General features: G+C 37.9%; 1 protein-coding gene across 8 annotated transcripts in view; it reads right to left on the bottom strand.

The window, feature by feature from the left end:
* Nucleotides 1-512: 512 nt before the first annotated feature.
* The window catches only part of CACNB2 (calcium voltage-gated channel auxiliary subunit beta 2), a 257850-nt gene continuing 245636 nt past the window's right edge, over nucleotides 513-12726 (bottom strand). For all 8 annotated transcript variants that reach the window (XM_074865562.1, XM_074865592.1, XM_074865582.1 and 5 more), the window contains 4 exons: nucleotides 9401-9552; nucleotides 8587-8682; nucleotides 7087-7272; nucleotides 513-2341 (listed from right to left, as the gene is read on the bottom strand). In XM_074865562.1, the coding sequence (XP_074721663.1) occupies nucleotides 1853-2341; nucleotides 7087-7272; nucleotides 8587-8682; nucleotides 9401-9552 (923 nt within the window). In that variant the 3' untranslated portion in view covers nucleotides 513-1852. The remainder of the gene's footprint in view (nucleotides 2342-7086; nucleotides 7273-8586; nucleotides 8683-9400; nucleotides 9553-12726) is intronic.

Below are 12726 nucleotides of genomic sequence, written 5' to 3'. Positions count from 1 at the left end.
GATGCTGGAATAGGAGATTGGAGAAAACATGCACCTGCCATATATCTTATCCATTTCACTAAAATGATATTTGAAATCAGGCAATGCTGATATTCCCAGAATTAAAATAATAAATAAAAAGAACTTCCAGCTAAATTAATTATTATCCCACTACAATCTTTATATAATGTGCTATTTACAGTGAAATACAAAAAGTATTTCATTCATACAATTACTGCAAAGACTATATGTGATGCAGAACAGCTTTTACACTAGGCAAGGGTATGGAACTTATAGTCAAAAATAATAGTGAATTTCCCCCCACTTACCAGTGCAACATGTGTTCAGTGCAAAACAAACTGTGTTCACTCCCTTTGATTTCAACGCATTTTCTCTAGCAAGCTCCTAACAAAAGTATTTTGTCACAGTCATTTTTCTAAGTTTTCACCAGCAGCACAACAGTTTAGGTGAAGCAAAAGCAGTGAGCTGGCTGCAAAGTGGGAAGGCAGAGGAATTGGCAAGTGTAGAAAAAGTGGAGAAGCTACAAAAATTTATTTTCCAACAAAATAACTCTCCACAAGCTGTGTAAACTTTTCTTACTAAAACAAATACTCTAAAACACAAAGATTTTACATTTCCAGTGAAACACTCACAGTAACATTTGCCTGTTTTTACTCTCCTGAAGTCTCAACAAAGAGCCAGCAGATTTATGCTTTCTCAATTACCCGGGTCAGTAAACTCCCTCATATTCCCTGACTGCAATTTGATTTTTGAAATTAATAGACAGAATGAAGAAACAGACTTCTTGGGCTGTTGACTAACCTTTGTTTTCTTCAGTAGATTCTCACACTTTGCTGCCTAACGTGCACATGCACACGTACGCCCATCCACCACGCACCCACTCACATACACACCTCTGTCATGTGTGCTCTATTATTCTGACAATAGAACAAAAATTAAGCTGGGTCCATTGCAATTTTGTAACCTGTACAGAAAAGAATAATTTATAGTGATAAATTCGTTATCTTTACCATAAATTTAAAATGCAAAATTGGGTTTGCAAGGATAGCATAAGGTATAAGAGTTAGACCCTTTATCTCAAGCACTCATTCATATTTACAGTAAGTATAAGCTTTCTGCTACAGAAGAAAATTTAGGTTGAACACTGTTACAGATTTCCTAAATGTGGCTAGTTCCAGTTGCCAGTAATTCAAAAGCAAATCTGCTGACTTGGCATTAGGACTCTAAAACAGTGTGATCAAACTTATATAGTAAGAAGGTGTCTGCAGAAATAACATTTATAAACTGTATATACAGTACACAGTACCAGTACATAGAAAACAGGTTTCGACTTTATGATCCCCTGTGTGTAAGGCAAGACTGAATTCTGTCTTCAAATGGAGTCCACCAGAGGTACAAGCAACAGATAGTGGCTCTTAAATCAATATGCAAATCAAGTGCATACAAACTAAAAATCAGAGCAGACAAAAAGTTTTAGATTTTTTATGTGCCGATTCTGGATTGCTGAATACACAGGAAGTTATTAAACATCAAATGTACCTTTTTTTAAAAAACACTAACAACACCTTGATGGCAACAGATATTGTTCAAGTGGCAGCTACCAAAAAACAGCTTGAAAAATGGCATAGTACAACATCAGGAGCTCTGCAGTTGTACTACGCTAATTCATATAGCACTAACCAAAAAAACAAGTATATGAATATTCTATTTCATGCTATTGCTATGCAAGCAACAGCAATACAAATCAGCATACAGAAGGATACCATATGTTCTGCAATGAAGAACCCAAAGATATTTTCAAGGGGCATTGTTACAAGACTTCAAAGAAACACAAGACTGCCAGAGGCAAAAGTTACTGACGGATGTAAACATCCCTGTTCCATTCTCCCGCGTCGTTACGTTTTTTTGATATCACTTCCCCATCCTTGTCACAATATTGGTCCCTTGATTTATGACGACTACGCTGTTTGTTGCATTCATTGTGGTCCTGCTCGCGGTCCCTCTCCTTTGAGCGATGCCTTGATTCTCTATGTCTGTGATCACTGCTCCCGTGGGACTCGTCTCTATGATTGTGATCCCTGTGAGAATCATAGTGGTCACCGTGGTCATGTGAATAGTCCTCCTTTGGCTCTACGTAAGCCGAATCTCTGCTGTCTTGTGTTTCTGAGTCAAAAGTTTCTTGCCTAGAAAGGCCTCTAACACCACTGCGATGGTTGTGGTGTTGGCTTGAGGAAGAGCGATGCTGGGATTTCTTGATGGGTTCAACCCGTGCTTCCTCTTCAATTTGTGAACCACTGCGTTCAGGGACTGAATGGTCATTCCTCTGGTCTCCTTGAGATCCCTGCTATCACAACCAGCAGTAAGTTCACGTACATGAAGTTCACATTTAAAAACTTTCCCCAGTATCAAATTCAACTAGAAAGTACCATGAAACCAATAAAATTTAAGTACACAACAATCCACTTTGAATCTAAACTAGAAAAAACATCAGAATTCAACGCTTACTGAAAATTCAGTATTATAATACAAACCATTCCTTCCACTCTCATCAGAATGGAGGGTGGCACTCAGGTTATTCTGTGACACTTTCTCATCTCCTGCGGTGTTTCTGACTATTCCAGTTCGCAATAATTGCCTACCACACTCCAGACAAAAAGAGAGCATGCAGGAGCAGGACAAGCTGCAGAAAAATTAAAGAGGATATATCATGCCAGGAGAGGGCAGGTATCAGTTGAGAGTTCACAGGCACCTGCTTGGAAACAGCCACTATGGGAAAATGATTTTAGAGGGCTGAGGAGATGGATTCCAGCAGAGAACCAAAGTACAAAACCTTGGCTCTTTAGAGTAGCTCTTTTTTTTTAAAGAAAAAAATGGAATTGACTCTGGTATGAATGAAGTTTGTATTATGATACTAATACTATCACTGGCCTTCTGTTTTTCTCAGCAATTATTCCATTTCTTCATGGTAATGAAAAATTAAACTTTGAACTTATAATTTTAAGAGCTCAAGAATACAGACCATTTCCAAGAAAAGCAGGAGGAAAGCGATATTATCACCTATAGAATTTCCTAACACACCACTACTATTAAAAGACTGAAATAAAAATTAACAGGTAATAACAAACCTACTCTTCACCAGCATAATGCTTTGAAATCACTGCAAAATGAACAAGCGGCATTATTTAACTCATTTGGCAGTTTCATTACGTTAACCTGCTTTTATTCCCAAGCCACAGCCAAAGACTTTTCAACCTTAATTGCAAAATTTTAAGAAATAGATTATGGTGAAATTGAATTATCCTTTTCACATTAGGTTAAGAATGTCAAGACAAAATCATTTCTACTGGCACAAAATTAAAGTAGGTTTTAACAGATTTATACAGGGTTTGTTTGTGAGACTGTTCTGAATTTACCAAAGTTTGTCTAAAGTTTGCCCTCCTATGTTCAGAGTTATCTAAAAATAAGGATTGCCTCCAGGGCAGCTCACGGACATATCTTCTTTCTGTCTTTTTATTTTGTAGAAAAAAGCTAGGGGAAGGAGAAAGTTTTGTCCTTCAGCCGCAGATCCTGGCAGGTGGGTTTCCTAGCAACCCAAAAAGTAAAATGACAGGAAATTGGACAGGAACAAATCTGTATTTTATCAGAAACTTATAAAAAGCAACATATTTCAAATCAGCAATTTGATAAATTTGACAAATCTTCATTTTCTAAAATAACATTTTGTTCTGTAAACTTCCCAGCGACTAGCTGGGTTGCTCCATGTGTTCCTAATTTGAAACAAATGGTATAGATCAGAACAAGGTAACAGAAACAGCAGCCAAATTTCTTTTTTGTTCCTGTATTTATGATTCTCAAGATGATTCTGATTTGCCAGAAAAGGAATGTAGTAATTGTGAACATGAATATATGTGCTCAAGGTGAAAAGAAATGACTCAACAGAGGTGAATTATAAATGAAATTAAATTAAAAGCTAAAGAGGCTAAAGCAATTCCTGCTTTGGATGTGTAAACACATTTTTATTAGTTCACAACCATGACTGTTTTTAAGGCACATAAACTGGGTACACACATGAAACCCTTTAATTCTCATATGGTCAAATGCCAAATATATATGTACCTATATATATAATTGTGACTACTCTGTTATTGCTGTGGCTTGAGAACAAATGCAAAATTTGAACCTGCTTTGAACAGAACACTACTTTTACAAACTCAGATGCACCTTCTATGACAAGTATGTGTGGAGGAGCACAGTGAATAAATTTAGAACCAATACCTGCAATTTCAGAATAGTGTTAGGGCTTTTGGGATTTCTGGGCAAATTCATTGACAGTAACTTTCCCTAAATATTTCAGGGACACTGAGTGGGTAATGTTTGAATCTGGATTAGGGTCTGGCTTTGTGGTTCATATTCAAATTAGGGCTCTGATTTGGATTAGATTCTGCAGTGCAGGAATTTTATGGCCCAATCTCAAAGTTTTTTGCCTAAAATGGAGAAAGTTTGAAATAAGCCCATTTCATTATTCAGGTTGTAATTTCAAAGAAGTAGAGGTTCATGGAAAGAAGTTTAAGCAATGTTGAAAGAGGAGAGGGAAGTCTGTGTCCACCGAGACAATTTGGCTTGCTCCCTATTTCCATCCAGTGGTCCCTAACTGCCTGCACCATATGTGCATGAGGTTGCTCCAGTCTTCTTTTTGGCATTAGCTAAACTATTTCCCTACAAGAAGAAACCTGAGAACAGTTGTCAGGACAGTTTGCTCCAAAGCTCTACATCAGATAGACAGGAGGTGTATGGTCTTCACTGATTTAATTTCAAACAGTCCCAGGAGGCCTCACACCTTCAAGCACCTCGTGCCATGCAATGCACACAGTCAGCATCATGCTATAAAAATACCACTCTGGCAGCTGGCAACACAAATCTCTCATTACAATGTACACCTGGGACTGAAAAACCACAAAAAACAATTATGTCCAAAGGGATGCTGCACTGGACCCAGGGCAGAATGACTCAAATGCTTTGCAGTGCAGATGTGGCCCCTCCAGGCCAAATGGCTGGTGGCATGGTTTTTCTCTGCAGAGCAGTGCACAAAAATGGCACAGACATAGACTTTAAATTCTCCAAATAGAGGGTCTTCTCACTATTGACAGAATGGGTTCAGCCACCGTGATTAGAAAATAAACCCACTCTATTTCAAGACTGTGACAGGCTCAGGTTTGAGATGTCAGCTGAAAATATATCATAGGAAATGAAACAAAAGGAACATAGAAGTTTTGTGTTCCATAAGGGACCCCCACTGCTTCGCACTTTTGGATTAGTAGACCTACAAACAAACTGTGAAATTGCAAATACATTCTCATTTTTAGTCCTTAAAATAAAAATCTGTTAATTTGTAAGTAGATAGCATCACATTCACAGAAGTGTTATTAAAACTCTATAGTTTCTCCAGAGAGTGTGATTAATAAAATGAGTACACGAACTATAAATCCACAGCCAAAAGGCATAAAAAAAACTTGAGCAAAATAATAAACACGTCTACAAAGAAAAGAAAGTTTATCTAGCAAGTCTGCACACAACAATACAGAATTTCATACTCAGAAATTCTTCCAGCTCACAATTTTTTCAGGGTGTTTCAGCTCTGAGGACAGAAAAAAAGGCAGAAAATGAGCCATAGCTTACAGTCTCTTTTCCCTCAACTGCTTTTAAAAGCAAAAGAAGGAGATATCCTGCAAGGTGGCTGAAGCAGTTTTTCTTATTAAAGAACAAATCTGTCAAGTCTGTGGTCTTCTAATGGGAAATAAATTCTTTGACACAAAAAATTGTTTTCCTAGACCATAAAAACAAAAAGCAAATTTCTGGCATTTTAATTTGGGTGCAGATTTTTTTTTTCTTTGATTTTCTAAAAGGAGGCATTTTTCTTACCCAAAGTTATGAATTTTAACAGACATAGGTATATAATTTGTGGGCATATATAGAATTTAGGTGGAAATTTAGATGTAGTAAGCCATTATTTGAGCTGGGACACAGAAATTTTAACACCCACTGTGATCTTCTGGGCCTCAAGGCGTCACTTGCTATGTATAATATTTATAAAGTAGCATCTTTAAAGACCTCATGTCATGCCATGCAACACATACAAAAAGGAGAGGATTTCATTATGCTGAAAACCTTAATACAATTATACAAACCAAAAGTTGAAGGAGAAAAAAGGGGACACAAAGTCAACAGGCAGGTCAGTGTGGTGGTAGGAACAAAGCCTGTTTTTCCCAGCTCACTAGACAGTACCCTCACTGTTCAGAACATACTGCCTCTCAAGGTCTTTCTGCACAATGTGCAGCTGGACTAGGTTTTATGTAAGAGTTTGGCTTGAAGGAAGTATGTTCTTTTCACAGCAATGGCCAATGAATAAAAGAACAAAGGAAACACCGGAAGGGCCACTTTGACCTTGAGACATCACAGTCAGTCATTCTCAACCTCTATAATTCAATACAGTCAGTCATTCTCAACCTCTACAACTCTTATAGCCTGTGGGAAGATAGGAACAGATTCCCTCCAACATTTGTGGATCTGCTCTGTACATAACCCAATTTGTCATGCAGGGCCTCTGGGGCTGGGATTTGCCTGCTAGCAATAGTGTGCCCATCAGTCAGAGAGTTACCAGAGGCTGTAACACACATAGTATTAGCCCAGTTTTATTCCGCTGATTGGATTACGTATGGCCAGTTATAAAAATGTTTGTGGCTGGTACATGTTATTACTGGCACAGTGGTGTCCTGGGCACAATAAAATCTTAAGTATTCCACTTCACATCACCATATGTTTTCAGTCAGGCTGGTTTAGTCCTTGGAATCAAAACCAGCCCCCTAGTCAATACGCAAACACATGCTACTGTGAGTACAATAGCAATAACAATAATGTGCCTGTATTTGCCTTTTACACTGAAAATGGGCGAATGTTTGCTGAAAAAGCTCTTACTCTACTAACAACAGCAAAACATATTCAGCATATTCTAGTATCATACTACCACTGTGCTTTGGAAGAGGAAGAAGTTGATAGAAGAAAAAAGAAGAGATGGCATAAAAACTGTACCTGTAAATTAATATTTGGACCTGGGCTAACAGGAAGAGTGGCTGTTGCAAGTGTGCGAGTGAGAAGCTGGTTAGGAGGATTGCTGCTAGGTGGATGTGTGGCCTTCCAGTAGGCTTCCAGATAGTCAGCAAGGTGCTCACAAGCATCTTCAAGCTGGTTCTCATCAAGAATTACATCAAACATTTCCTGATAAAGGAAAGGTTTTAGTGAGAATAACCACCAGCTAAAGGGAGATCAGCTAGAGACATTAACGACTGCAATTCCCATTCATCAAAAATGAACTGCATTTCTAATACTTGTGTTAAGATATTTCACCCTTTTTGGTTTTTGTTTTTGTTTTGTTTTGTTTTTTTTTCCCAATGCATTTGATATAAAAGACAGCAATCACAACCAGCACTAATGTTATACTTGCTAAAGCAAGGCCTCATGACTTCCACTTAGGAATGCACAAAGAGTCAAAGAACATAGGAAGAGGCAGCTTGAACAAATCAGATTGAACAAATCTGCAAGAAAAGGGATTTACTCCCCATTTCTAGAATAACTAAGAGAAAACTAAGATAAACTAAGATCAGTTACTAATAATAGTAAGAAACACAAGTAATTCAGATCATCCAGATTCCAAGTGTCGTACAAATATTAGGTAAGAGGTTGGTCACATGGTCTAATTTCAGGCACTAAAGTTAGGCAGTGAGTTTCCTCTGTTCCCTCCCTGGTCAGGGAGACAGGAGTCCTCCCGAAGACAGCTTTGAGAGTCTACGCAGGTCTCTTGCTTTCTTCATTGACTTCCTGGAGACCTGAGGATACTCGTCTCTTTAATTGAGATGTTTGAACTTAAATGATGAAAAATCCCCCTCACTCAGCTCCGTAACTATAGCAAATTCTAATATCTGCAACTGAACTGAACCTTCATCTTCTGGTCTCTTACCCATACTCTTGACAGTTGAGTATGCAGGTAATAATGCTTGCCATGTTTAAATCACAGCTGGGGTCTCATCATCTCCATTTTGTAAGTGGAAGTTGAAAGAATTTGCTGCAGTGCACATCAACAGAAGAACTGCAGAGCTCTCAGATACACAGTACCCAACAGCTCTTTGCCAAAACTGTGACCAAGAACGTCAGCAGTGATGGGCTGTGGTGACATAAGCCCAAAGGGAGCTACCTAAACCACCGGCTTTACCCTAAACTACCAGAGATAAAGCACAGTCACTAGGAGGGTTCATTTTTAGACCAATAACCCCAAAATAATCATCAAGTAAAACAAATGCTCAGCTTTTTTGAGAGGTGAATGTATTCAGCACACATCCTAATAACTGCTCGTGACTAGGATTTTTTCCCTGCACCCTTGTGCAGAGCCCAGAGACCTCAGGAGGCGTTCTGCAAAAAAGCAATAGTGAAATATGGCCAGAAGAGGGCAAACATTCCCAGAAATTACATAATTAACCTCGTGCTTGAAAAGAAAGGCACCTTTCAAAGAGGAGACATAAATTAACAGGAACTCACAGGAGGACACTGTGCCAGTTTATCAGCTGCCACCATCTGAACATTAAGGTGTTTGGCCTGAGATTTCCCTCGAGATTTTATTAACCTCTGTAAAACCTGTGAAAAATATGACATAATAAAAGTGAGCAGGTTCAGACTTAATGTACATATACAACCACTTAAAATGTTTACATTACTTGAGCAGATCCAATTCTTCATTTGCTGGCTTCAGGAGCATTTCCCATGCTGTTTACATCCCGAACAAGCTAATTTTCATTTATTTCCCAACATCTCCTTTCCTATTACGAGCACTAAAAAGTTCCCCTCCTATTTCCCTCTACTGCTTCTCATTTTGTTCATTTCGAAGTTGAAATTATTTAATTGCTCTCCTGAATTCTCTTTCCATAATTCATTCTTCTCTTTCAAATGTCTCTTCACAAGGTCTGTGCAGGTTTTTTCGCAGAATGAAAGAGTACATTACCAGGAGACGTTAAAGTTTACCAGTCAGTCTGATATTCATTACGTAAAAATCCTTCTTTCATGTCTGTATTTTGATTCAACAAACTGTTAGCATTACGTACGTGCTTGATACTAAAAGTGCAATCGCAATTTAAAAAAGCATTGGAACTACAGCATCTCCAAAATGGGTTTTGGTAACACTAGAGGTAAGATACTTTTTTTGATTAATAATGTTTCACCATCCAAAGGGAAGCAATAACAATATATAGCTCTGAACTTTAATAAGGACGCGTGATTATCTGCATTTAAGACCAAAAAAAAAAAGAAAAGAAAAAATAAATTACTGAAACAGCATGAATATCAGTAAAATATTTACCTTAGGAGAAGAAATCTTTACGTATACTATAATGGGAGCCAGAGAGGTTTTGCTTAGTTGAGCTGGGTGGTTAATGGTATCAGCATCAAGCACTACCAATTGCAGTGTCCTTGCTAATTCAAAAATCCGTTCAATTTCACTTTGAACTTCAGCTGCAGATAAGTAGAAAATTAGAGTTACGAAAATATTAAAAGGCAATCAGTTTTAAGAAATGTAAAAATGTGGTAAGTGGTGTGTTGCTCCTCCTCAGGCTGGCAGGAGTTTTTAGCCGTGCACGTTCCTGGCATGCTAGGGAAACGAATGCAATGTTAACGAGTGCATTTTGCCGCCGGTTTGTTGCCCTTGCAGGCAGCGCTGCTTGCCTCTCTCACCTCCACTGCTTCCTGCAATCCCAGCTTGGAGAGATACCTTCTTACAAGACCCCAGTCCACGTATGTAAGGAACAAAAACGGTAAGAATACTTGCTGCATCACATGGTAATATTACTATGCCATTAATTTCCTACATGTAAATAATTTCAGCTCAAACTTTAATCTTATGTAGTACTCAATTTGCCCAAACTGGAGTGCCCTAGGTAGGCATTGAGATGTACTGAGGTATCTATATTAGCAGAAACTCCTATTTTTCCATTTATTTCAACTTATCAAAGCTCTGGAAAACAGTGTTTCGTTCATATACTGGCCTCAGTATGGTACCATATTAAAAATTTGATTACTATGTGTAAAATACTTTTTAAAAAATAATAGTTCAATACTCCAAATAATGCTATGGTATCCTTCTCACAACCCCAGGAGGTCTGGAAAGGTGATTTTTCCCAGAAAATATCATCTTATCTTCTGGTAACTCATGCTCACAGCTCCTCAGCACCCCGCCTGATTGGCAGTAGATTCCAGGGCAAACCTCTCCAAGACAGATGGACTGCATCCGCTTTCACAAGTGATGTAGAAACTGTCCTCATTCCCAAATGAAACAAAACTAAATCTTATAACAACAAAATCATCCTTAAACGGAATCACATTTTCCTGTTCAAATCTTGCTATAGGCTGACTTCAAAGAGAAATTACAGAAGTTGGATGATTTGTGCAAGTCTATAAAGAAGGTTATAGAGCCAGATAAGAGTGTCATTCATATAGGTTTCCCTTTAAAGGTTGTGCACACTCTATGAACCAAAACTAGATTAGATTATCTAGCCCCTTCAAAGTAAATATTAGAAGATAACCAACAGAATCTTAAACATCAACAAGAGGTACCAAAAACTTATTTATTAGAGAGTTTCTTGAAATTACACTATCAGCATTTCATCTCTGCTGACAGAAGCATTACGTCTGCTTGAAAACACAGCCTATCTGATCTGGCTAGAGAGAGTTTTCTATAGCAAACAGTCTCTTTCAAGAGGTGTGAAGAGATTAATTTTTGTTATCTTAGAACAGCAACTGAATCAATTAGATACCATGATAAGGTTGCAAAATTTCCAAGAGAGACCAAAGCATCCCAGCTAATCTCCATTTAGCTCAAAATCTTTTGGTTCCAAATTAATAGGTGGATACTAAAATAATTTTATAAATGAAGTAAAATCTTAAATGGCCATCAGAAAATCTATATATGATGCTCTCTATTGGAGGAGGTTGACATTGTTTTGGATCTATTAAGAGATAACCTCCATCTGTTTGTAGTTATCCCCAATTTTGGCTGAGTACATGCCAGTCAGTCTTTTACAGCAGAGAACATTGCAAGATGTGCACGGCGTGCTGGTATGGAAAGCATCGGTGTGTGCTTTCCTGCTTGTTGATAAAAGCACTGTGGCCCAGCTGCTGTCTGAATTAGGACCATATTTTTGAAGACAGAACTTCTGATTGTTGTTGGCACATTCGTGATTACATTTTCTGCAACTTCGTTGCACAGAGATATTGTTGGAATGACTGAATACCTCAGTGATTTAGAAGAAGATAGTCAATAGTCTATCCCTAATTTAAGTCCAAATGACAACTAGAATAAACATATCAGAGATAATTTGTCATACTGTTCTGATGATGAGTTTGGATTGCTTTCCTGCAATTTCAAACCAGGCTCAACACTTCAGTCAGTATATCAGTTAATGTATCATTTCAAGACCATTCCAGACTGCTAAAAACCCTCATTCAAGACAATTTATAACCTGCAAAATCTGTCTTTTTGCCAGTGTATCATAATTTTGTCTGGGGAAGCAGTATTTGCTACACTGCTGGAAGCACTCTTCTGCCAGTATAGAATACATCTCTGTGAACTACATTTCCTGCTACACCTTTTGAAACAACCCTTTGCCAGGGCAGAGCATGCCTCAGGGTATCTTCTATTGTGAAACATACCCAGGGCAATAACTGCAGGTAACTATGGTCCTATGAACCAGTAGTTTCCACCTGAGTCCAAAGATGGAGAGATATCTTTTCCATTGATTACAAAGTATTTCAATATTTATTTTTCTTAACTTGGGTATGGGAGAAAAGTTCAAGGAACTACACTGCATGGTTGATGAACTAATGTGTTCCGCCTCTATCTCTCCAGTCAAGAATTGATGAAAAAAAACACCACAGAGATTGCCAAAGAGGCCCTGACCTCCTGTCCCTTAAGAGTACTTTTTCAGCTTCTGGAAAAGCCTGCATTTTGCTTCAAATCTTCCTTGTATTCTAAATTTTTACTACACATAAGATTGTTGCAATTACTTAAATAACAGTAGCTTCTCTTATTAGATGACAAAGGCTTTATCTACTGCTGCAGCTTTGGTTTTCATCTTTATTTAGCAACATCTCTAAAAAACAAATTCTATACCTGTAAAGATTCTTTCCCAACAAGACTCAACACAAATTTTCTCTCAGACTTTTGACCAAAGTAAGCAAAGAACCCTAAATGTCATGTGAGGATAGTAACACAAATGTCACTGGTAGTTAAAATAGGGAGCTGAGAACAATGACAGTGTGGTATCTTCAAAGCAGCACAGTAATAGCTTAGCAATCTTCCCACCTTCATGAATATAATCTATTTATACTAATGTCCCTTCCAATGTACTGAAGAGGCATAACAGTGAGGCTGTAACAGTTAACTCCAATAAATTATATTTGCCATAAACATATTTAGATCTACTGTGACAACCATCATGAAATGTTGGCAGCCCAGCTACAACATTCAAAACCAGAAATAAGCTATCAGATTTTAAAGTGACCCTTACAATCTATTTGATATGGCCTCCTTGGTAATCAGAAAGGGAATGTATTTGAAATGACAGGAGCACTCAGCTATTTATTCCATACAATAGGGGCTCAACTCTAAGAAACAAGAAGTACACATCTTCT

The sequence above is a fragment of the Strix uralensis genome, chromosome 1 (genome assembly GCF_047716275.1).
Source record: "Strix uralensis isolate ZFMK-TIS-50842 chromosome 1, bStrUra1, whole genome shotgun sequence".
Taxonomy (NCBI): domain Eukaryota; kingdom Metazoa; phylum Chordata; class Aves; order Strigiformes; family Strigidae; genus Strix; species Strix uralensis.
Note: the sequence above shows the minus strand (reverse complement) of the source record. Positions and strands in the feature narration are given on the sequence as shown.